This window comes from Medicago sativa, chromosome 7, assembly GCF_051527215.1.
Source record: "Medicago sativa cultivar Bolivia chromosome 7, Bolivia_mono, whole genome shotgun sequence".
NCBI lineage: Eukaryota > Viridiplantae > Streptophyta > Magnoliopsida > Fabales > Fabaceae > Medicago > Medicago sativa.
The window spans coordinates 91776405-91802919 of record NC_140755.1 but is presented as its reverse complement, the minus strand read 5'-3'; the positions used below and the strand labels follow the sequence as shown (position 1 = coordinate 91802919).

The window sequence follows — 26515 nt, the reverse complement described above, 5'->3', positions numbered from 1 at the left end:
GCAAGGCAAATAATTACTAGTTATATATAATCAAAGTGATATAATAACAAGTTATGCAAGCGAGCTGTAGTGGCGCGGCCACTTTTGGTTTAGTGTAATGTATGTTGTAATGTATGTAATGTCATGGGTTCAAGTCCCACTTGGGCAACCCGCGGCCACTTTTGGTTTAGTGTAATGTATGTAATGTCATGGGTTCAAGTCCTTGTAATGTATGTAATGTCATGGGTTCAAGTCCCACTTGGGCAATTTTTTTTATTTAGTGCCTCATTTTAATTTTTTGGGGCCCAAAATTTAATTTTTTCTTCAAACTTTAAATGACCAAAACCGGGCCTACGAATTGCTTAAGACGGCCTTGCTTTTGGAACTGTATAGAATTGCTTTTGGCTTTGCAAAAGCCAATCCAAACAGACCCTTAAAATGAAGAAAAACCAATAGAATTTGTTTAATAGCGAGGAGTTTGTTTCAATAGTATACACATTACTCTCATTAACAAAATATAAACAAAAACGAGTCAAACAAAATTGATGTATTTTGTTTAAAATTTCATCTACATACGTCGATTTTTTTACTCATTTTTCTTATATTTTGTAACAAATGAAGTAAGTCTTAGTTTAAACTTTATTGTCTTAGTTTAAACTTTATTGTCTCATTTACATAAAAAGAATGTGAAGACATCGACAAATACAAATCACAGGATACAATAGTCATTTTATATGACCAGACATACTTTTAAAACCATAACTCTTTTCACTACCAAAAAAAAAAACCATAACTCTTTCATTTTAGAGATGCTTTAGAAAAATAAAATAAGAACGCATGGATAAATCAAAAAGACCAGTGCATTTGCATAGAGTGTCCTGCTAACTTCACATTTTTTACTTAATTTCTTCCACTAATTTTTGAACAAGTATCATATGAGTGACCGTGAGAGTTCTTTAGGAAATATGTTTATTGTTTTAATATAACAAAATACTACTACTAATAGGATGGAAAATATTAACGAGTGCTTTCAAGACACTCTTTAAGAACCATAAGTGGTAAATATTTATAAAAATACGTATTTAATGTAATGAAAATCAAAATATTTAAAATTTTTAAAGAATAATTGCTTATTTTAAAATGCTTAAAGAGTGTTATAGGACGCTCGTTAACAAAACCCTAAGAAAATATATAATCACTTAATACGCTGATAAGAAGATATAGTCACCACAGTAGTTATTATATGGCAAAATTACACAATTAGTCCCTTAACTTAATTTTAGGTAACACTTTCGTCCTTTATCTTTTTTTTGTAACGATTTAGTCTTTTATGTTATAAAATAACAACATATAGTTATCCTTTTTTATGAATAAAATAATCAAAAACTCCAAAATAAATTCATCAAACTCATAGACAAAAGCAAATCTTCATCATACAAGCCTAGAAAATAAATTTCATTGAAAAAATCTCATAAAAAATGATAAAATATTGTCATTTTATAACATAAAAGGACTAAATCGTTACAAAAAAAAAGATAAATGACGAAAGTGTTACCTAAAATTAAGTTAAGAGACCAATTGTGTAATTTTGCCTTATTATTATATTAGCAGGATTCGTTCATTACTTTGTGTGAGAGAATTATGAAATTAGTTATCATACATTAATGGTGTCACTTGTTTAAATGTATAAAAAAAAAAATTGGTTACTGTTTAAATGTATGAAATACTTTTACATTATCATAATTGTTTTTTTCTAAATAATTATCGAACACTTATTATTAGACATCACTATAAAATTAGTTTCCACTGACATAGTTTTTTTTTTTTTAGGAAGGATGTCGGTTATTACCAGACATCACTGTAAAATTAGTTTCCACTGACATCATTGTGTGTTCTCTTTTCTCTAAATATATAATATAAAATCCAAACTGCTGCTAAAAAATAGAGTAGTGCTTTTGATTTGAAATTAATTACCATATTGATACTTTTCATTTTTTAGAGATCAAATATATCTTCAGATTTGTTAATAATAATAATAATAATAATCTATGACACAAGAAAAGAAAACCTTACATCAAAAAGAAAAACAACAAGGAAAATGGGAATACACGAATAAAAGGACTAGAAGTAGAAACGGCATGTCAATGGTTACATCATACACCGTTGGCTAGATTAATTGAGATATAAACAAGCACACGCATGCATCATGCATGGTTGCCCCTGTATGGCATGGCACAAGCAGAGCCACAAATAGTATTGACTATTGAGATAGATGAGAATGAGAAGAGAAAAAAATAAAAATAAAAATACATAAATAAAAAGAGATTTTATTTTATTCACCGGTTACATTCCTTTTCTATGAGATGATGGCACGAAAGAGTTGTATCCAAGGGATGGCTCAAGGCAGTTCATTGAGAATCTAGGATAACCTTAACTCCCGACCCAACTGGGTCGGGTTCACGATATCACGAAAATTGGGTGCCATCTGACTTCAACAAGTGTGCTACCTCCACGTACCTATTGTACTTCTGCTGCTGTGGTTCCTTATTCGAGCTCGACATCAGGCTCATTTGTCGTCCCAACAGAGTTCCTTTTGTAAGGAATTCATGAGCCAAGTAGCCTGCGAACAATGTATTGTTCAAGCTCGGGTTTGAACAAGCTCGGGTTTGAACATTTGTTGTTATTGTCGTTGCACATCTTTGGCTTTGAGTCTCCATGGGTCGATTTTGGCCCAACTATGTGCTTATCTGACATGAACAATTTGGTATTTGGAGTTGTGGGGGTAGTGATAGGCCTTTTGTAACCATCTTGATCCACTTCCTTGTGCTTAGAGTTGTTATTATTGTTAGTGGAAGAGGTGCTAGCCCGCGGGACACGACGAGGTGGTGGATGCATCGTTTTGGTACTCATGCTTCTCTATGCAATATCACAACCATAATCATCATCATAATATTTAACAATTACAAAAAAAAATGTCAAAAAATAAATTTCTAAGTAAAAACTAAGAACCAATGAAAAAAAATATTTGAAGAGAAATCTAGGGTTTTATACAAGCTACCAATATTAAGATTCAAGATATAGAGTTTAACCAAAGAGAAACACTAAATTCAACAAACTGGGATGGAGATGTGATATCGAAAAGGAGTAGAGGATAAAATTTATCATCGAAGTCTACCTCATGGGCGGTGTGATGATGCCTTTTTTCTTATAATAGTTTCAGGAAAACCGAAGAAATGGGTAGAAAGAGTAACAAATCTCAACAAGGTAACACATACGAATGAACATAAAACAAAATATTTTTGTATTTATACTGGTTGCAGTGATTAGGTGCCCTAAAGTCGTGAATGTTACATGAATGTCAAGAGGGCTCAAAGTTACTCAATCGACAATGATCATTATTTCCTTATTAATTTTATGAAGAAATATATTTTAGATTGTACTTTTTTGGTTTAATATAAATAAAATGAAAGATCTCGTAAGCAAAACTTAGATGATAAAATGTTAGACATTTGATGATCATATGTTTGAGTGTGGGTTTGAACATACAATTCATCTCTTCTCAGCATTTGGTGTGTGCTAGTTTCCCATTAGATTATTTGTAACAAAAAAGAAAGAAATAAAATAGAAAGAAATGAGAGGAAAATGACTTTTTTGAAACACGTAAGAAAGTAATAAAGGAAAATTCAACTTCAAATTATTTCTCCCCATGTGTTCAAATTCTAAGAAACAATAGAAGACGGTTAAAATTACAAAAATGATCATCAAGTGTATACGTAATATGTTGGAATTTTGAGAATGAGTTTTTAAAATTTAATTATCTTAGCGGAATAAATTATGATGAACAGATCTTGATTGAATCATTATTCATAAATTAAACATAAACTACTTAAACATTTTAAGCTTCATATGTTTACCTTTTTGACGAGTGGAGAATAATCCATGAAAGGATGATCACTAGCAAAGCAAAGTAGCGTTGCCTCTACTTAGTCCATACGAACATAACTTCTTCACTCAGTGCTAGTTGATTCGAATAAGTTTTAGAGAGTGAGCGAACACAATTTTAGGTTTAAAAAAAACTAGGCTTTTAGATAAGTGAATTAGGTTAAGTGCATTGTTGCTTTAACGCAAGGGTTCTGTTTATAGAACCACTTATGTGCTCTGCAAACCAAGCAACGACCTGTGGGTTTTGCAAGCTAAGTTGTTTCACAAGATAAACGCATCCCCGAATATGTGTGAACATGTAGGTTCTTGTAACGTTGACAATAATATTAAATCTTATATTTAATATTATAAAGCGTGTGTGATATCTAGCAACACATCAATGATATCCAAGTGACAATAATGTCATATGATCTGACTAAACCTTTTGTGGTAATGATCATGTGTATAATTTTCATTTTTGTCCTCGTGTCTATATTGGACAGAAAACATTGTGTGTCACCTTTGTCCAGTTCTATATTGGACTCTTAGACATTTCTCTTATTATGTAGGAGGGGAAAATTCCATCTAGGTCCCTCACGTCCCTCAACATGATTTGTGGAGTACGTATCAACCAACTTTATAGTCATCTTGTTACGGACAACGTTTGAATGACAACAAAGTACTCGATTTCTACATCTGGTGTATATAGTGATTTCATGTTGAATAGTGGAATACACCACTATCACTAAGAGAATAATCACTTGTATAACACTCTATGTAGTATTCTCATGGTGGGTCAGTCCGATATAAATAACACTCCTAATATTTTTATCTATATGAAGATATTATAACTCTTTATCCATGATATATGAGATGTTACCATTAGTCTACCCACATAATAGTCTCTATACTTTAATGTTATTCCACTTCACAATAAAGTTGGACCATGAATATTTTAAAAATAGCGTCCTTATGTTTAATGAGATCTTACGATTAAGTCATACGTAATGTTTCATTAAACAATCTCGCTTTTCTAGGAACTTTATTTTTGAAATAAAACAAAATTAATAAATAAATGTCTTATTATTATTATTATTATTATTATTATTATTATTATTATTATTATTATTATTATATATATATATATATATATATATATATATATTTAGATCATGGTACCAAGTCAAATTCAATCAATATATAAATTAAGTATTAGGGCTTAGTCCAACACAATATTAGTTCATTTATATGATTATTTTTTCGTAGAAGTCAAACTAGCCCGCCAAAATTAACACTGAGGAGAATTGAAACTAGGGATGGAGCTATGTAGAGACGTATTGAGGCTATGACCTTCCCATAATCCCAAAAATTCAAATAAGGTAATATTGTAAATTATCAAATAATTAGACTTTTATAAAATTTTACATATTTGATCTCTTTGCTATTTAATTTTTTTTAATTTAGCGGTTGGATTTGTAAATTTAAGATCGTTTACAATGTTATTAGGGGTGTAATTATGTCAAGTTTAACATATTTCAATCTCAAGCCATTCACACTTTTTTATGAGGTATTGTCAAATATAGTTTTTGTGTGTAAACCCTCATAATTTTGTCTTTTGTTAAAAGACGTCTCGTTAGATAGAGTTGTTTGACTGTTGTTTATAAACTACAACTGACCTCAATCCTAAACAATGCGAGACTATTGGATGTACAATACCCTCCAAAATGAATCTAGATGGTTAAAGGGTTTGTCAACAATCCGGAGTGGACCCTGAAGACAATGGCGGGAGTTGTTGAGATGTAGTGGAGGACAATGGTGATTCACTTGAGCGGGGAGAGGATGTAACGGCAAGGACTCCAATGCTCAAGTTAACGGGAAGTTTTATAGAATCAAGAAGTTTAACTTAATGTAAAAATGTACCTTTCACATTGATAGACTGAATATATAGACGTGGTGGATATGACTTTGAATCCCCAAAACGGTTATGTAGTTGCAATATATCTGGTACAAATCACTAAGTAAAGTTTAATTATTATTTAACACTCTATGTAGTATTCTCATGGTGGGTCAGTCTGATATAAATAACACTCCTAATTTTTATCTATATGAAGATATTATAACTCTTTATCCATGATATATGAGATGTTACCATTAGTCTACCCACATAATAGTCTCTATACTTTAATGTTATCCCACTTCACAACAAAGTTGGACCATGAATATTTTAAAAATAGTGTCCTTATGTTTAATGAGATCTTACGATTAAGTCATATGTAATGTTTCATTAAACAAACTCGCTCTTCCAGGGACTTTATTTTCGAAATAAAACAAAATAAATAAATAAATGTCTTATTATTATTATTATTATTATTATAATTATATTTATATATAGATCATGGTACAAAGTCAAATTCAATCAATATATAAATTAAGTATTATGGCTTAGTCCAACACAATATTAGTTCATTTATATGATTATTTTTTCGTAGAAGTCAAACTAGCCCACCAAAATTAACACTGAGGAGAATTGAAACTAGGGATGGAGCTATGTAGAGACGTATTGTGGCTATGACCTTCCCATAATCCCAAAAATTCAAATAAGGTAATATTGTAAATTATCAAATAATTAGACTTTTATAAAATTTTACATATTTGAAAAAGAGATCGTAATAAGTTATTTTGTATAAATAAGCTGTTTTGAATAAGTTGTTTTTTGAAAAGAGACCTTAATAAGCTATTTTGTATAAATAAGGTGTTTTGAATAAGTTGTTTTTGAAAAAGAGATTCTAATAAGTTGTTTTGTAAAAATAAGTTGTTTTGAATAAGTTGTTTTTTGAAAAAAGAGATAGTAATAAGTTGTTTTGTATAAATAAGCTGTTTTGAATAAGCTGTTTTTTGAAAAAGAGTTCCTAATAAGTTGTTTTGTATAAATAAGTTGTTTCGAATAAGTTGTTTTTTGAAAAAGAGATAGTAATAAGGTGTTTTGTATAAATAAGCTGTTTTTTGAAAAAGAGATAGTAATAAGTTGTTTTGCATAAATAAGTTTTTTTGAATAAGCTGTTTTTTGAAAAGAGATCGTAATAAGTTGTTTTGAATAAGCTGTTTTTTAAAAAGAGATCGTAATAAGTTTTTTTATTTTATAAATAAGATGTTTTTTAAAAATAGATCCTAATATTTTTTTTTTATGAGATAAGTTGTTTTGAATAAATTACAAGATAAATTACAATGTATTGACTTTAAGAGAAAAAAAGGGTAAAATAGTAAAATTATAACATAAACCCTCCATCTCCTTTCCTTGTTGGTTTCTTTAACTCCCAAACAAGGGGAAAGTTTTCCCTCCTTTCTCCCTTCCCTCCCTTTCCTTCCCTTCCTCTCCTTAACCTTTCTTTTCCTTCCCCTCAAAACTCGCAAACAAAACCTAAGTAAAGTTTAATTATTATTTAAGGGTCTTGATTTGGCCTCTGAGTTTGTTCCACTTCTTCATGGGTTAAGGCATATCTGAATAACATTTCATGTGTCACTCTATGTATTGGACCATATTCGCTATACCCATTTCGGAACAATATAATGTCATGACTAAACATATATTCCATCATACATTAGTATATTAACAATATTTTTAAAATTTATTGAATAATTAATGTATCTTTTAAAAAATTAATATAATGTCATGACTAAACATATATTACATCCTACTTTATATATAAACAATTTTTCTATATTTATTGAATAATAATTTATCTTTTAAAAAATAAAAAACCGGAAGGCCACAATATTCATAAGTCTCTTAACTATTTCCGCCCCACTTTATTAACTTCATATGCGAGAAATCGGCTTGCATGATGGAAAAGTTGTAGTGTACATAGACTTTTGTACATTGTGTTTGCTTGCTTTTCAAAGTTTTTTGTTAACATTGTTTGCTTTTCAATTTTGTCATGATTACTCTGGTTTCAGCTCGTATATGATACTATATATACATGTGAGAAATGATATTTATACAATCATTTTTTAATAATTTTTGTGACAATTTTCTCTCTCATACTCACGTTATGTTTTTACTTTTTCTCTCTATTGCTTTGATTTTTGTGTCAATATCTTATTTTCTTTGTAAATTTATTGTTGTTCCAAAAGTTGTCATTCAAATGGTTGTTCAAATAACAAAAACTCTATGTAAATCTACCAAGATAAATAAATAAAAAAAACAAATGTTAAATTGAAATCAATTGGGGATACAAAATGGACAACTTTTTATAGTGGTTAATAAAATGTTAGATTTGGTGTCTATAAATTTTAGCTTCACCGATAAAATTGTCAAAATTGTGAGGTTGGACGTTGTGATCGAGGTTCGAACTTCGACTTCTTCACTTATGTGAAAGTTTTCAAATACTATTATTATTTCGTCTATCTAAATAAAAAGTGTTGGATTTGTTTAGTTGATATATATCACATGTCACAATTTATCAATGATCAAAAGAATTTCAGAATTTGACTAACCATTTGTCATAAGTATAACAAACTGGTTATTCAAATATATGTGATTGTAACATCAAAAGTCATGGTTGACAGGCATTTAGTTGTAAACATATACTCATTTTTTAGTTGTATATTGAATAGTTGTAAAATCCAATAAAACCTATCTCAATTGGTAATATCGATATTATGTTGGACGTCTTCATTTGAGTTCAAATCCAAAACCTTGTAATCGTAATTGTGTATGTAAGTTTTAGGTGGTTTACCACTTCAAAACAAAACACAAAAACATCCAATAAATTTTTAGATATGAGAGGATCTAAATTCCATTGCTAGTTAGTCCGACACAATATACTTTGACAGAGTTACATGAAACTTTATTTTGTTAACACCAACAATACTAGTTACATCATGTAAAAAAACGAAAAGTACATGTACATTTTCAATGAAATTCTTTTATTGAAATAATACAAACTTCATTATTATTCATCAATCTCTATCTATTCTTCCTTAAGTGATTCTGCAATTTGACTAGCAATACAGTATGCTGTAGATTGAATGGTTACCATAGGGTTAACACCAACTGCACTAGGCAAAACACTTCCATCACACACATACAACCCTTTTGCTTCCCAACTTTCTCCATTCTCATCAACTGCACCCTCTTCTTCATTCTTACCCATTCTACAACTTCCCATTTGATGTGCAGAACTAAACATTGTCCAAAGTTCACTTCTGGACCGCGGTCCCCCGACAACCGTGACAGTATCAAGAAACTCCTCCAATTCTTCTTCTTTGATCCCTTCACATTTAATTTTTTGTCCATCACTCCTATAAGTTCCAACCTCAACAGCTCCGGCCGCAACCAAAATCCTTAAAGACTTCCTTAATCCAATTCTAAGATTTTCTCTGTCCATTTGATCAAGTTTATAAGAAATTCTTCCTTCACTTCTTACTTCTCCTGATCCTATGTCTCTAACCAATGCGAAAAGGTTAGCAGTTCTTGCATATTTCGCCATTCTGTCTTTCATATCGAGTCCTGAGATCCATGGAACTAATACTGAAAATGATCCAGGTCCTAAAGCAGGTGCTTCTATAATGATTTTTGGCGTGGAGTTGTCAGCAAGTACTTTGTGTATAGAAGTTATGATTCCTCCTTCATGGTTATTACCACTTAAGTTTGTCATGTTTTCAGGGAAATAGCCCCAAGCAAATTGAACTGGATGGAGATGAAGGTTCCTTCCAATGTTTGGATTTTGTAGTCCACTAGAAATCATTAGAGGAGGTGTAAGTAGTGATCCACATGATGAAATAGTTACTTTGGATTCTATTTGGAGTTTCTTTGTAATCTGACTCCTCCAACTTGGTACAGCAATCACTCCTGAGCAATTCTTTCTCTTTGTTCCATTCTTCCCATTTTCTATTATGAATTTCTCAGCTCTACATCCAGTGAGGATAACTGCACCGTTTTCGACAGCATCAACCAACCAAGTTGAGTCAGTACCCTTTTTATCTCCGGTTCTACAACCATAACAGCAAGAACCGCAATAATGATCTTCTGAAGCATTCACTGCAACTGACTCGACTTTTAAACCGATTCTCTCGCACCCTTTCCGAAGAACTTGATTTTGAAAGCTTTGCTTGTTGCATTTATCTGTCACACCAATCCTTCTGCATACTGAGTCCATAGCAGATTGATAATCAGAGCTTGTGAAAAGCGGGAGTTTATATTTTTCAGACCATTCCTTCTTAACAGAGTCGGGTGTTCTAACACAAGCAGCCCAGTTTATAGCTGAACCTCCACCAACTGTTGAGCCAGCTAAGATCATCATTTTACCGTCAAGAGTTGGCATGATTCCACCTGATTCATAGAGCTCGTTCATCGCTGAACTTTCCAAGGAAGAATAATCTTGAGAAACAAAATACTCTCCTTTTTCTAGGATGATCACTTTATGACCTGAGTTTGCAAGAATTGCAGCTGCAACTCCTCCACCGCTACCGGAACCAACAATGACAACATCACATTTGATCTTGTACACGTTCTGCTCTTCATTTTCAGTGACTTCAAGGCCTTTTTCACTCAGGGATTGGATTAATGTAGAATTGGTTTCATATGTTGTTTCTATTAGTCCTTCCTGGAGAGGCCTCTTCTTCGATTTCAACTTTTCTCTAGTGTCCACCTTGTACCCTATTGCCTTCCACATTGGATTATAGCCATTTACATCTGTCTGCAGCAATTAGGGAAAATTGTTATGCCCAATGTTTTTATTAAAAATGATTTAAAATAGTTTGACCGATTTTCATCAGCTTTATAACGGTTCAGCTAGTTTTCTATCTACCATTTCTTTAAATGACCAATTTTGTATGTAGATCATATAACAAGACACTTTCACATGTTTACCAGTTTCACGGTTAAACCAAAATGGGAACTGTGTTTCGATTTTCGAACATATCTCATGCGAATGATGCTGTTAATACCCTTTTTCAAACACTTTTCTGGACACATTTTGCACATGAAAGTGAAACTCATTGAATAACCTAAAATGGGTGACATAATGTTTTGCTAACTAGCATTTTTATATCTCAGAATCAAACTAACAAATACCATATGAGCATTATTAAAATGATAAAATGGATGAGAAGCATTACCCTCGAGAACAAAGTATAGAAGAAAACAATTTTGATCAACACAAACACCGCCCTTAGAGGTATCCATTTGTTTTCTTTTGACCATTTCTTGAAAATTTCTTCTCTCTTTTCCAAAGAAATCTCAGAGAATTTGAGAACAAAAGGCCACTTCCAATGCAAGCAAAGAGTTCCACAAAGAAAAAGTGTCCCTAATTTGAATGACAGAATCCATAGAATCCACCTCACCAATGGCGTTGCTTCTGGTGCACTCTTCTTGAACAACAACAATAGCTCTGCAGCCTAATACTCATATGAAAAAAATTTGAATTGATAAATTTCTAGCATTTTCAAAGCAAATATTATTGAACTAAACTAGTAAGGTTCCCCTGCTCTTGCATGATGATCTAGAAAGAAGAAAAAAAAGACAGAAAATAGTGTGAAATTCTGACACGTGTCATTAAACTAAGACTTAATTTATGTTCAAAAGGATAAAGATACGAAAAAGCAAAACATGATGTTTGGTAACGAATTTCGGCCAATTGACCCTACGCCTCCGACTGCATACATTGATACAGGATTTTTTTTTTAAAAAATTGAAAGATTAGAATTTACAGTGTACCACTATGAAATACTGATACAGACGCGACACCGAAACATTGATACAGGATTTTTTTTTTAAAAAATTGAATTAATTGAATTTAATCACATGTGTCAGTGTCATGTCTCGGTGCACCAACACCACACATGTGTTGAATACCTGTCAAAAATGTCGATGCTACAGGTATACAATTTGTATTCAATATTACCACTTATATGACATGATAGATAGATAGATAGATAAAAAAAAAAATAGATTAAAAAATGGATAAAATTGGTGAAAAAGAACCTCATCAGGGAATGGGAACTGAGAACCAGAAGTTGTATAGAAGGATGAGAGGTTTTCATCTTGAGAGACTTCTTTGTTTAATGGAATGGATGGAAAAAGGGTGTCACATATGGAAGCCAATACATGCATCTGAGAGGTTAAAAATCCATGGCTATAACCTTTCTCTTTTCCTCTACCTCCTCTCAATAGAGGATGAGAATCTTCCATTACTCTTAACTCTTTGCAATCACAAAGATATTATTTTTGTTTAGTATTCTTGTGACTTGTACAAACTTTTATGACAACAATCTATTGTGTCTTCACTCTTCATTTATATAAAGTGAATAACACAACCCATCTAAGATTACCGAATCTGTTGGTGTCAGTGATTTTAAATGAGTATACTGTTTTTGATATAGTAAAACCTTATGTGTCCTGTGAGAAGGTCCATACAATAAAGATACTGAAATGTCTTAGTCATGATATGAAAAGGAAAAGATATATATATAATACTCTTTTCGTCCTTGTTTAACTGAGCCAGTTGACCATTTCATATAGATGAAAAAAGTGTATAAGTGAAAAATGGTTTTGAGTTATTAATATTGTATTGAAAAGTGAAATGAGTCAATATTATTGAGACAATATTTTTTTATAAATGGATCAGTTATTATAGAACAGAGGGAGTAGAATTTTTAAGATTTTATTTAATTTCCTAAAAAAATTATTTGGTCAAAAGAAAAAATCTTATTAGCATTCAACCATCTCATTAGTAACCCTTTCAAAAAAAAAACCATCTCATTATTAACCAAAAAAAACATCTCATTAAAATTTGTAGTAATTAAATTATTAATATTTATTATTTTAAAGATAAAAAGATTTGTTAATTTAAAGGATAATGTTTGACATTACAAAGAGGGTAAGCAACAAACCCAGGTGTATTATTCTCTCAAAAAAAAAAAACCCAGGTGTATTATGACTTAATTTCAATGCAAACCCATTCGTGTATCATGTCAAATGACAGTATAAGTATATTTTTTCAATGAAAATGTCAATATTATATTATTATTATTATTATTATTATTATTATTATTATTATTATTATTATTATTATTATTATTATTATTATTATTATTAAAACAACGACACTTCTTGTGAATTGTGATTAACTTAAATGATTGTTGTACTAAATAGCAATGGTAAAAATTTAAACAAAAAAAATTGATCACCTCTCTAAGAAGGAACTAAATTTTATGATTTTGTGATTTTGTAATGGAGATCCTCTTGTTATGTGCCAATTATATGATTGTGTGATTTTCTCATTATCTTTTTTGTTTAAATTATGTTTTGTACTAACATCTTTGCCGTCACTATTAGTGTAGTGAACATGAAATTATTTAAATTTTGTTTTTCCATTCAAAAAAGAAAACAAACATTTATTTTTATTAATAGTGACAGCAAAGGTTTTGTTGTGCAGTGCTAGGATTATGTCGCAATCCTTATTAAAGGAAAGATTAATATCATACCTAATGTGGTTGAAATAAAATTATGAGAATACGTAGGTCTATTATATATGTGGTTGTCCTTTGTGTCATGTGTTGGTGGAATGGAAAGGGGTAGATATAGAAGAGAAGATACACCCAGGCCTAGCCATCACATGACTTATAGTTACCACGAGCACGAAACTGAATAATATACACGTGTCGGGATTGAATTTCCGGATTAAGGAAAATGACTTGTTTAGTTTTCTAAAACCATATTATGACAAACTACATTTTTTCAAACATTGTTTAAAGAAGTTATTAATTCTTTCAAAGAAAGAAATATATTTTTATTGGTACAAAGAAAGAAAGAAGAAAGATATTTTACACTGCCAGCTGTAATTTTTAACATATTTATCAAATCAAAATCATCATCATTTCACATTTTAAGAAAAGAAAGTGACATAAAAGCTAAAATTTGAGTTTGCAAATTTCTCACTCTTTGAGCCGGTATCGTTATCAAAAGTGGCGTATAAAAGATAGCTGTGTTTTTTTTTTTGTGGTCGGAGTTTAAACTCCGGATCTTGTATATATTATGTATTGTCCCTACCAACTGAGCTAAGCTCACGAGGACAAAGATAGTTGTGTTTACAAAAAATGATAACTACTTTTATAAAAATTAAAAATAAAATAAAAAAGGAAAATAAGTAAAGTGTAAAAAAAAAATCTTCAAAAAAAAGTAAAGTGTAAAAAAACAAAAGATATGTTAAAAAAACACGGAGGTTGAGGCATGTGGTATTCGAAGTTGTAACATTTTGTGATTGTGATAAGCTCGTTGATATGCTCATACCGACAGCTTATGACATAAGCAGCTTATAAAATTATGATAAATACTTTTATCCATAATCTCACAAGTTTAAAATAAGTCAATCTAAACGGACCTTAAGTCCTTATAAACTCTCGATCATAATAATTTTTTAGTGAATCGACTTCTTACAAACTAAGTCATTCTTCGTGTTACTAATTTTCTTTATTTTCTATTTTCGCCGTCCTTAACGTGCATTGTGACTGGAGGGGTTTGTAATTTACACAATTAACTATTTACTAATTGTATTTCCATGCGTGTTTAGTCATTGATTTAATAAAAATTGACAAAGAGCATATTTTTTTGTCTCACGTGTCTCCCATCTAAGCACAATGCAAAGAAAATATTGAATGAACAGCAAAAGGAAAGACAGTAAAACCTGCAAAGTGTGAAACAATGCTTAGCAGCAATTGAGGCAAAGTTTGAAACTGCCCCATAGAAGGCAACCAGAGGTGAGAATAGACAAGGTCATACCAAACTTTAGCTAAAGAAGTCTCCCTTATTTTAAAATTTCAAAACATGAATCTGACCTATTACTTGAGATAGACTATTTTAAGGTTTGAATTGACTTTTACAATAATGACCTAATTGCATATTTACAGGTTTCATATAAATAATACTTTTCATGCATATAAAAAATGCACCAGAGACTAAGTCAGAAAACAAGGTGAGACTTGTAGAATAACTAGGTCTCAACTCAACTAATTACTATTTGATTCTAAAGAGAGTAACTTTTCCAACATCTCATATTTCTAAAAAAAACATGTGATTCCATAAGTATACTTTCAGACTGCATAATTTGTACAAAAATATACTTCTAAATGGCTCAGAAATTCTGTATTTTCTTTTCTTTTCAAATTGCATATCCGTAATGATATTGGAGAATGGAGAAAGTTGATCTGGTTCCAAAATGGTCAAGCCCGTTAGAAAAATAAGCAAATGGAGAAAGAAAACAACATTCTAAATCTGCCTTCAATATCCTCTCTGAAGTTTGAGTAAAATAACGTGACCAGGTTTCTTTTCCTTTATAACAGACTTACTAATGTGTAACTTTTGGGTCCTTTTTCTTGTATATTTTGACCAGCAAACTGTAGTTTAAGAGAGTTGAAAATAAAATTACTGAAAGCAACCAGTCAGAGAAAGAAAAACCTCCTACTTTAGATGTTGTTGTCCTTTGTGTTTAAATGATCCTGCAGACATACAAACTTGCACCACAAGCCTAATATTGATCTCAGCATTTACTATTCTCCATATATAAATTTCCTTTACATTATTTTATTAGAAGTTTGCAGTGTTAGATCAAAATCAAATAAAATAAAATCTTGAGAAACAGTGCATAACCGCTTCCTGTCTCTCTAGTAGCATCAATGTGTCAGTTATTTATCAATGTGAGTAAATTGCTTCAGAACTGCTTTATGAGCATGGAGGAGCATAACTTTGGCATCAATGAATTCTACAACTTCTTTTAGGTTAATCAATCTCCTACCATATAATCTATTGGCTGGAACTTTCAAGAACAATGTCATTAACTAAGGCTTTGTTACCTTTTTCTAGTGCTTTATTGAGGAGAAGCATCTAAACCAGTACTTGGTCAACATTGAGTCTTAATCTATTGTAAACTATGTAAGCAATACTTAAGGAGATTTAACAGTATCAGATTTTAGAGACTTAATGATAAACTTTTAATTTTTATAAACTGTTTAAAAATTTAAACTATAGAGTCAATTAAAATCTTTATGAGAATATAAGAATCTATGGATTAATTAATAGCCAGCATAGCCGGTCCAAGGGTAAGACTACTAAAATGTTTTTCATTATGTTTTATAAACAAAAATGCCTCATATGCAGACAAAAAAGACCACATATATTAAAACTTTCTTTAAGTCCCACTTACTATTGAAAATTATTGAGCCGGCCCTCAAGAGAATTCTATATTTCATGATATGAAAAAGGCTACAATCATAAAACTATAAGATCCATTGAAAGTAAATATCATAACAATTCATTATATACATTGTTAAAGATAGCTTGCAACCTATCAGCTGACGAAATGAAAGGAAATTAGTCAAATTCATCTAAGTCATTTCAATAGGTAAGAATATGGTGTTGCACAAAAGCAAAATGACTAAGATAAGGAAATCAAGTTATGATATTGATCTCTCGTATTTTATTTTCCAAATGAGTAACATTAGAGATGAACAGGATACCCCTAGTATCAATATTCATCTTCCAACAATGTGTATAGCAATCCACATACTATTCTTTTCATGTGCATGCAATTACTTTATACAATTTAAACTCCTTACACAGATAAAACTATAGTTGGTTTATGACGTGTCCAACATGATCACTAAAACATGGGCATGCTGTATTGAACCCAAGTTCAATACTTAAGCGATGCTAAAACAGAATCAAATGTAATTTTATTGTAGGAAACTGTTACCATAGCGAAAACTAAGAGTATCATCAGTCAGAACGAGCACCATTATCAGTCATGAGAAAGTGAAGTTGATCTCGCAAGAACAAAACCTGGATCACGAATAACGGGTTGGTATGTATCACAAACATATGATATGTTTACATTGAATTAAACATCCCTTTAATTGTGCCATAAGTTTATTCTGAGAATTGAATTTCAACCAAATGGTATTAACTCATTGGATGGGATTTCAAGGGCTAGAAGCACTCCTTCCGTCTCTTATTATAAGCCCCTTTGACCAATTTCACATATATTAAGAAAAGTTGGTAGTGTGGTTAATGTGCCCATTTTGTGTGAATATTACTAAATTGCCCTTTGTTTTTATGTGTATTTAGTTTGACTTTTCATATTCCAAGACAAGTCAGTAGTATTAATTACGGTTATGTTTGGAAAAGAAATGCACCTAGTAATTTGTATAGGAGCTTATATTTAGGGACATGACTCTTTTTCAAAGGGTGCTTATAATTAGGGACAGGATTAGTAAAGCAAATAGAGATATTTGGTTTCCTATTAAGTGATGTAGGCATGCAGATAATAATTAAGTGTAAGCTATACTCCTACTTTTAACCCTTGAATTTTGTTCCCAAATAAACTTGACAACATATTGGCATTTAAATCAGCCTCCAGCCTTATCGCATATTGTTTATTTGTTGTCCATAATCCATATATTTATCAAGAGAATATTTAGTAGTATTTCAAATTTTAGATTTAAAAAAGACTGGAAAACTGGTTCTAAAGAAATGGACAGTACCTCTTCCGCCAGTAAGGGAAGGAGATCTTCGGTTGTTATTAGGTTCGCAACTTCCACACGCAACTTTTCTTCTTTGATGCCTGACCATGTATGCAAGGGCAAGGAGAACAGAAGCACTGTTAAGACATCTGCAGTAGATGGGTGCATTCCAATGCATTGACCTTCATTACAGAGACACAAGCTACTCGGCTTCCTTTGACACAAAGGGACCAACACATCAACTCCTTGTTCACTACTACCTCCAGTCGTAACAGTTCCTGAAATCAATGTTACCGGATTTTCAATACCAACATTCAGATGCTTTACATCTATTTGACTACAGCAGTTTCCACTCGACGAACGACAACCAGTCAACATATCTGCCCCTTGGCAGCAAACACGTGCTCCAAGCGCGGACAACATATCTTCGTCACCAACGTTTGCAATGGTATCACAACATGACCTTTCTGAATCCAACCACTTGATCACATGTTTGAAGAGTGCAGTTGACCGAATTTGTTCCAGTACGTCTGCCTGAAATTTTGAAGCTCTCAAATGTTACAATTGTTCGTTTATTAGATTCTCTTCAACAAGTCTCTGATTATGCAAATGACATGTTTATCAAATTCAAGAACAAAATCATTTTCCCCTTAAATGGAAAAGTAAGTAGTTTCAAAACCTTGATTGCTAGCCTTCCTTTCTCCTCCTCACTCAATGCGAGTTTCCCATTTTCTTGCCTTCGAACCTCAGCCACCCATGTGATAAACTCTCGCAATTCACTAGGAGGAGATTTAAATACAACAGAGAGTACTTCCTGAATGTCTTTTAGATCCTCTGATTTTAGCAGAAGAGGAACGTCTTCAGTTAGAAATTTGGCAACACTGCTCCAACCTTCATGTCTACAACTCTGCAGATAGACATAGTTAAAGTATTGTAATCTACTAAGACAAATGATTTGCTTGAAGCATGAAGCAGCCAAACAATCAAAATATAGTTGTGGTTAACTTAGTATATGGTCTCAACCATCACATAGAAGTTCCTGTTGCGGTTAACTTAAATTTATGAAATTAGATAATTTATATATGATCTCCAATGGTTTTACAAAGAACCAAACAGCACTACATTACCACAGTATAAAGTATTGATGGTGCCCTGTTAAGCTTTGAAATAATCATGTACCTGAAATACCAATGTCCAAATATAAATGCAGGGCAACAAGATTAGTTGCACAGATTTAAAAACTCAAGATTTTATTAAATTGCAACCTTCAAATCCCAGCAATCAGCAGACTTTAATGATACTGATACACTCGAATAGTATAATTTCTAAATACCGAATAAAGCTAAGCAAAATTACATCAGCAGATAACAACCAATCAGACAAATATGGAGGCCAAACATGACGTAAAGTTATTTCACTTCCGTCACAAGTTCAGTTCTACAAGTACTGAAACTTAATGCCCCCCCACCCCTCCAGCCTCCAAAAGAAAAATACTCCAAAATGGCTCAGAAGATGTACATTTATAGTTTATAAATAAAAAGAACTAATTCACCAGCAAATCAGTTCTTGACAGTTTTGAAGAACAACCATCCGCAAAAGTTATGTTTTTCTGGTATTTTATGTTTAATGTGAATACACTAGGGAATAAATAATAATTTAGTTCGTTGTAGCATTGTATGCACGCCGAGAAATATTGCCATTTGAAAAGTATATAAACTTGAATCAAAAGAAAGAACATCACGTAAGATGAAAATCTTATACATAGTAAAATACTACCCATTACTAACAAAAGGTATAGCAATGTTTAGTTTTAGTGAAAGGAATCACGCAACAATTGGATAGAAACATCAGTGAATGCCACATTGTATTGAAGAAATTGTAGGCGACACTACTAACCATATGATTAAATTAACAACGAACAAGAACTTACCCCCTGTGTTGTCCAGTGGCTTGATCAATGGTATTCATGGCATTCCAAAGAAAGGTAACAGGAACCCAATGAGGAGGATACTTGAATCGAGCAACATCCAATATAAGGGCCATATCCCTTTCAGCATGATATCCTCCAAGCGGTGAAAAATGCCCAATTCCAGTCTGTTACCGAACAACATGACAAAAATTTCAATCATTTCTATAAATGGTGTCTATGTATAAAAGATCTTAAATAATGAATTCCTAAACTCTTGTTCAAATTGAAACCGGACTTGACATAGACTTTGAGGCAATTTGGATATAGTCCTCACGAAAAACTTACGGGGAAAAATACATCAAAGATTCTTGTAATAACCATGAGTTTTTTAAACAATAACTTCTCGTATAAATTGAAATAAGTATCTGCAATTCAGTACATTTAGAAGCTCTCTTATTTAACTTCTTCTTAAACATATACAAGTTTACAAGGTATTTTTTGACAAGTGATGAACAGTAAAATTGTTTTAATTGATATAAGCACTCATAAGCTAAAAGTTAATCCAGAGTAGAGCTTAACTGAGAACTCAACACTAACTAGCATAAGGGGAATGAATCTATTACCACACCTGATTGAGTGGAGTCCTGAGGTAAGACACAATAACATGACAATCCTCAGAAGAAGAACACGAAACTAGACGGTTGCGGAAATCATCAATGTTACTCTGATCGGATCGAAAGGGCTCAACTTTAGCTCCGTTACATCTAGCCAAGCAGGCAACTTTTCCAAAGGTAATGCCTTGTGATTGAATCTTGTCCAAAGGCTCACAACAATCCAACATTGAATCATCAAACCATCTCCAAGGACCTGTTAACTAAGTCCTTTACTTTTAATTACTTTATTTTTCCCTTATCAATCTAGTAAACTAATCAATCTAGAAAATTCAAATCTGTTTCAAAATAAAATAAGAAAGAGAGGATTGAAGTACCTTTCCATTTTCTACCAGGGTCAATAGCAAGAGCATTAAGAACAACAGAAAGAGTGGCTAAACCACAGAAAGCAGGATCAGATTGAGTCTGATAGTAAGAAATCAGTTTGAAGAAACCATTCATTGTTCCATTTTGAAGAGCTTCGGTGAAGATTTTCTTCCCTTCTGGCGAAGCGAACTCGATTGAAGGTGGAGGAAGGGTTCTCCGGTATAGACCTGCGCTTGCCATTGCCATGCATAAACTCCTCTACTTCGTGTGCTTTCGTTCGTCAACTTTTGGTCATCACTATTATATGCTTTGCTTGGATCGGAAGCCTTTTTCTCTGGCGAGATTCTTGAGGTTCTGGTTTAAATTATGTTAGCAATCAAAATCAGTGGTCAGAGCTTAAATTCAATTATTGAATTTAAGGATAATCACCAAATAAAAAAAAAATGTTGATTTAAGGATTGATTTAATTTGATTCAAACTTAAAATTAGGATTAAATTCAATTATTTGATTATGGATGAAATTGTAAATAAAGAGTGTCAATGAAGAGTGTGAAATTGAAAGAAAATTGTTACACAAAAACTTGGTATCCTTTTTATATATTTTTGATTAAAACTTAAAATTATAATTAAATTCAACTATTTGGTTGTGTAAGGGGTTGGGTCTAGCGAAAGGTCTAAACTCTACAACGCACAAGGTATCAAAACTAAAATTTAAATTTCAACATTTAATGTTTAATATGTTTCAAATAAGATTATCTTCAATTGAGTGAACCTATAAGAAACGTGAATGAAATCTACGAAAAAATTAAATAAAATCAACAATGTTAACCGATGATTATGAGTAAACCACCAAATTGTTCCTTGTCTCTTCAAGTTACTCTCAAATTAGTCTCAGACTCTTAGGGTGTGTTTGGTAAAAATAAGCTATAAGCTAGCTGATAGCTGAAAAACTAGCTTATAGCTGATGGCTGATAGCGGGTAGCTTATAGCTGAAAAGTTAACTTATTAAAATTAAAAGTGTTTGATAAAATTAGCTGCTGAAGTGGCTGATAAATATAAAATGACATAAAAGGACATGTTTGTTTAATTTTTTTTATAACTCATATAATTTTTATTACTTAATGTTTTTCTTTTTAAATATTTAAATTTGTTTCAAATTATTTTAATCTCTAAAATGATAAATATATTTATGAATTTAATTGACATTTTTTATTTAACAAAACTTTTTTTATAAATTTTATTTAACTAAACTTGCTTCATTATTTATGGTAAACTTTATATATAATTATTTATTATATGAATTAAGAGTAAGTAAAAAAAATTGAACAAAGAAAAATTAAAAAGCCATATATACTATTGCTGAATGCTAAAACGTGAGCAGTTTTTTTTGTTTTGTTTTTTTAAGAGTAACGTGAGCGGTTATATTAGAAAGTGGTTAGTTTTTTTTATTAAAAACAACAAAATAAAATAAATAAAAGGTTAAAATTGGAAGAAAATGTAAAAAGCTAAAAGCTATAAGTTCAAAAGCTACTTGAATTAGCTTTTCAAAAAACGCTATAAGCTAATAAAAAAAAGCTTTTTACCAAACACATCACATTCCATCAAAACAAGCTTATAAGCTAGTCCAACAAGCTATAAGCTAGCTTTTTTGTGTTACCAAACACAGCCTTAATATTTCAAATTACTCTGTCTTACTCTCGATTAAGTCTCTATTTTATGTTTGTCACAAGACAGATACTAAAGGAGATGACTTAATTGAGAAACATTCACAAAGACGCAGACTATTTTAAAATATTAAGAGAGTCATAGACTTCATTTGAGAGAAGCTTGCAAAGACATAAACCAATTTGGTGATTTACTTTTTTTTTAAGTTACATATAATAAAATACGATGGAGTGACAACTAACTCGTTAGAAAGAAAAAAAGGACAGTGCTCAACATGTGCTTGATTATTACAATTCACTTTATGCCTCTAGTAATGTTTGTGTAGAAAATGATATGATTTCTAACGTTGTTCCTTCTATGGTTTCCTCATAATTTTCAGCTAACTAATGTTCTTTCTTGTGATGAGATCAAGTTGGATGTTTTTTTGTTTAAATGATGATTGTGCTTCAAGTCATGAAAGTTTTGATGGTCGCTTCCATGAGAAATATCATTGTCACATATGTGTGCAACCCTGTTTCGCAATTTTTCCAACATGGATGGATGCTTCCTAATCTGAGTTACAATGTTGTGGTTCTTATTCTTAAGTTCACTGGTACAGATAGAAGCGAGGACTATCATCCAAAAGCGTTGGCTAAGGCTAAAAATGTAGGAGAAGGAAATACACAATAGTTGCTTTTACTTCAACAGGGCCATTTGACTGCAAAGGACTGGTTAATATTGGTGAAAAAATCATTTATGTACTAAACAGATTTGTTATGAAGCATCTCATTCTTATCGGTGAGTGAAAAAATTAACCTCGTTTCCACAACATAGGTAATCATCTACGTGTGATAAAACAAATCAAATTGAACGTGTTTCAGGTTCTGTAACATGAATTTATAATATCAATACCCTGGCTTACGTTACAAACTTAGCCTCGATATGGATAATTAAGCGTGTGTTTAAGAACTTGTGTTTCCGCGGCAACAGTGAGTTAAAGCAGAAGCAGAATTTAGAGAGTTTACTAGCTGCACAGTGGAATCTTGTGGACGTGAATCTAAACATGATATAAATATGTGAGAGTTGCTACGAGGAAGGAGCACCAAGATCCTCATCTACTTTACCCTCTTGACATCTCTTCAGAATATGTAGTTGACGTCTTACGTGCAGAACCTGAAATGCAAATTTCTACAGTAAGTTGAAGAAAAAGATGGAGTATATGTAGCAGTAGCAGTAGCAGAAATCAGAGTGCTGCCATCATTTGTGTTGAGCAGTTTGTACTAAAACTTGTACAGGCCAATTTGAGGCACAAGATTCAGGTGTTGAATTTGCATTAGTCATGTTACAAACATTTCCAGAATCAAATACCCTCTATAATCTGTATTATCTAAAATATATTATTTTGGCATAATTGTGTTGTTTTTAGAAATTTTAGAAAAATATGTTTCTTAAGAAAATACTGTGTGAGATTTCTTATTTGATTAGGATTTCATGATATTTGATTAATGTTTATTTTGTATATTATCTTTCGCCTGTAAATAATTTTTAGGCATCTTATGCGATTTAAATTTTTAGCATAATTAATGATTTTGACTATTTCAGAAAGTATCCCAAACTTGAGTTAAATGAACATTCCGTCCTAAAGAAACATTGTATATTCATCAAAGGAATAGTCTTTGATATATAAGCTGAGTACGAGTAGAGATCATCAATTTCTCAAAGGAAATGGAGAACTCTATTACTAAGGTTTTGGGATGTAAGAAATTCTAATTATGTCACCATTTTAGAAATATGTATCTTTAAAAATCCAAAACTATGACTAATAGAGCTCCTCATTTCCTTTGAGAAATGGAGAGGATCCCTGTCTGGTAAGTACCCCTGTCAAAATAACCACTCTTGGATTTTCTACTTCACTGCATAGTGCATACAATATACAAGCTTTGAAGCATTGCTGAGAGTCAAAGATTAAATAATGGGAACAACTATTACCACCTATATGCATTATAAGATTGAAATCTCAAGGGAATTCCCAAGAAGCAAAGGAGTAGAAAGAAAATTAAACAAAAAATTAAAGAAAATTACCTCTTCTTGAAGCAAAGTAGAAAGATTTTCAGTCGAAACCAGGTCATGTATTTCCGTCAAAAGCTGATCATCTGTGATGCCAGCCCATGTTGTAGATGGTAAGGTAAGGACAGTATAAGCACTGTTAGAACATCAGTACTAGCTGGGTGCATCCTAATGTTCTTTTTGCTAGAGCAAGTCCAACATAATTTCCCAGATGATGAAGGAATCAGCACATCAACCCCTTGCTCAGTGTTACCATTTACCACAGTCCCACTAACCATTGTTATTGATTTGTCATCTTCAGCATTCCAACATTTTGTACATGTTTCTGGACAGCAATATGCTGCCGATGAGCTAAGTTTTCCATCTAAAATTTCTGCTCCCTGGCAACAAACACTTGCAGCAATGGCAGGTAAGGTGTCTCCGTCACCTGAAGTTAGTTTCTGTCTTCCACAAGAACTTGACAGAAAAGAGGACACATGTTTGAAAAGCTTTGTTTCCTGCACCTGTCCCAATACCTCTTCGTTTCCAAATGAGTAACATTGGAGATGAACACGATACCCCTAGTATCAATATTCATCTTCCAACAATGTGTATAGCAATCCACATACTTTCTTTTCATGTGCATGCAATTACTTTATACAATTTAAACTCCTTACACAGATAAAACTATATAGATAAAAAGAACTAATTCACCAGTAAATCAGTTCTCGACAGTTTTGAAGAACAACCATCCGCAAAAGTTCTGTTTTTCTGGTATTTTCTGTTTAATGTGAATACACTAGGGCATAAATAATAATTTAGTTCTTTGTAGCATTGTATGCACGCCGAGAAATATTGCCATTTTGAAAAGTATATAAACTTGAATCAAAAGAAAGAACATCACATAAGATGAATCTTATAAATAGTAAAATACTACCCATTTTTCAATACTAACAAAAGGTATAGCAATGTTTAGTTTTAGTGAAAGGAACCACGCAACAATTGGATAGAAACATCAGTGAAGGTCACATTGTATCGACGAAATTGTAGGAGACACTACTAACCATTTGCTTAAATTAACAATGCACAAGAACTTACCCCCTATGTTGTCCAGTTTCTTGATCAATGGTATTCATGGCATTCCAAAGAAAGGTAACGGGAACCCAATGAGGAGGATACTTGAATCGAGCAACATCCAATATAAGGGCCATATCCCTTTCAGCATGATATCCTCCGAGTGGTGAAAAATGCCCAATTCCAGTCTGTTACCCAACAACATGACAAATTTCCACCATTTCTATAAATTCTGTGTATAAAAGATCTTAAACAGTGAATTCCTAAAGTCTTGTTCAAATTGAAAACAGACTTGACATAGACTTTGAGGCAATTTGGATATAGTCCTCACGAAAAACTTACGGGGAAAAATACATCAAAGATTCTTGTAATAACCATGAGTTTTTTAAACAATAACTTCTCGTATAAATTGAAATAAGTATCTGCAATTCAGTACATTTAGAAGCTCTCTTATTTAACTTCTTCTTAAACATATACAAGTTTACAAGGTATTTTTTTGACAAGTGATGAACAGTAAAATTGTTTTAATTGATATAAGCACTCATAAGCTAAAAGTTAATCCAAAGTAGAGCTTAACTGAGAACTCAACACTAACTAACTTAAGGGGAATGAGTCCATTACCACACCTGATTGAGTGGAGTCCTGAGATAAGACACAATAACATGACAATCCTCAGAAGAAGAACAGGAAATTAGACGGTTGCGGAAATCATCAATATTGGTCTGATCGGATCGAAAGGGCTCAACTTTAGCTCCGTTACATCTAGCCAAGCACGCAACTTTTCCAAACGTAATGCCTTTTTGATTGAATCTTCTCCAAAGGCTCACAGCAATCCAACAATGAATCATCAAACCATCTCCAAGGACCTGTTAACTAAATCCTTTACTTTGAATCCAACATTTAACTATTGAATCTTGGTATTTAACTATTTAAACCATTAATAGATTACTTACTTTGCAATCTAAAGTAAATAAATCAATTAAGAAAATTCAAATATATTTCATGCTTGAAGAAATAAAATAAGTAAATAAGAAAGTACCTTTCCATTTTCTACCAGGGTCAATAGCAAGAGCATTAAGGACAACAGAAAGAGTGGCTAAACCACAGAAAGCAGGATCAGATTGAGTCTGATAGTAAGAAATCAGTTTGAAGAAACCATTCATTGTTCCATTTTGAAGAGCTTCTGTGAAGATTATCTTCCCTTCCGGCGAAGCGAACTCAATTGAAGGCGGAGGAAGGGTTCTTCGGTATAGACCTGCGCTTGCCATTGCCATGCATAAACTCTTTCTTTTGTTTCTCAATTCGTGCTTTCGTTCGTCAATTTTTGGTCAACTTTCGTAATTTATATTATCACTATTATATACTTTGCTTGGATCGGAAGCCTTTTTCTCTGGCGAGATTCTTGATGTTCTGGTTTAAATTATGTTAAATTAATTATGTCATATTTTAG

General features: G+C 31.9%; 2 protein-coding genes and 2 pseudogenes across 4 annotated transcripts; all 4 read right to left on the bottom strand.

Annotated features, from left to right (window-relative positions):
* Positions 1–2280: 2280 nt before the first annotated feature.
* LOC146910242 (uncharacterized) lies at positions 2281–3236 on the bottom strand (annotated as a pseudogene). Its single transcript, XR_015018007.1, has 2 exons — positions 3155–3236; positions 2281–2895 (listed from the first exon to the last, which is right to left on the bottom strand). The product of XR_015018007.1 is annotated as an uncharacterized LOC146910242 (transcript).
* Positions 3237–8725: 5489 nt separating this feature from the next.
* LOC146910241 (long-chain-alcohol oxidase FAO2-like) lies at positions 8726–12250 on the bottom strand. The gene is made up of 3 exons (XM_085724264.1): positions 11885–12250; positions 11020–11298; positions 8726–10598 (listed from the first exon to the last, which is right to left on the bottom strand). The coding sequence occupies exons 1-3, from the start codon at positions 12089–12091 to the stop codon at positions 8871–8873; spliced, it is 2214 nt and encodes a 737-aa protein (XP_085580390.1). The 5' UTR covers positions 12092–12250; the 3' UTR covers positions 8726–8870.
* Positions 12251–16332: 4082 nt separating this feature from the next.
* LOC146910240 (glutathione gamma-glutamylcysteinyltransferase 3-like) lies at positions 16333–20637 on the bottom strand. The gene is made up of 7 exons (XM_085724263.1): positions 20313–20637; positions 19953–20191; positions 19346–19509; positions 18543–18594; positions 18095–18322; positions 17437–17949; positions 16333–16735 (listed from the first exon to the last, which is right to left on the bottom strand). Exons 1-7 carry the CDS (start codon positions 20545–20547, stop codon positions 16673–16675), a joined length of 1494 nt encoding a protein of 497 aa, XP_085580389.1. The 5' UTR covers positions 20548–20637; the 3' UTR covers positions 16333–16672.
* A 2264-nt stretch (positions 20638–22901) lies between these two features.
* On the bottom strand, positions 22902–26487 carry LOC146910239 (glutathione gamma-glutamylcysteinyltransferase 1-like; annotated as a pseudogene). The gene is made up of 6 exons (XR_015020248.1): positions 26105–26487; positions 25692–25931; positions 25006–25253; positions 24706–24772; positions 24028–24623; positions 22902–23118 (listed from the first exon to the last, which is right to left on the bottom strand). The product of XR_015020248.1 is annotated as a glutathione gamma-glutamylcysteinyltransferase 1-like (transcript).
* Positions 26488–26515: the final 28 nt, after the last annotated feature.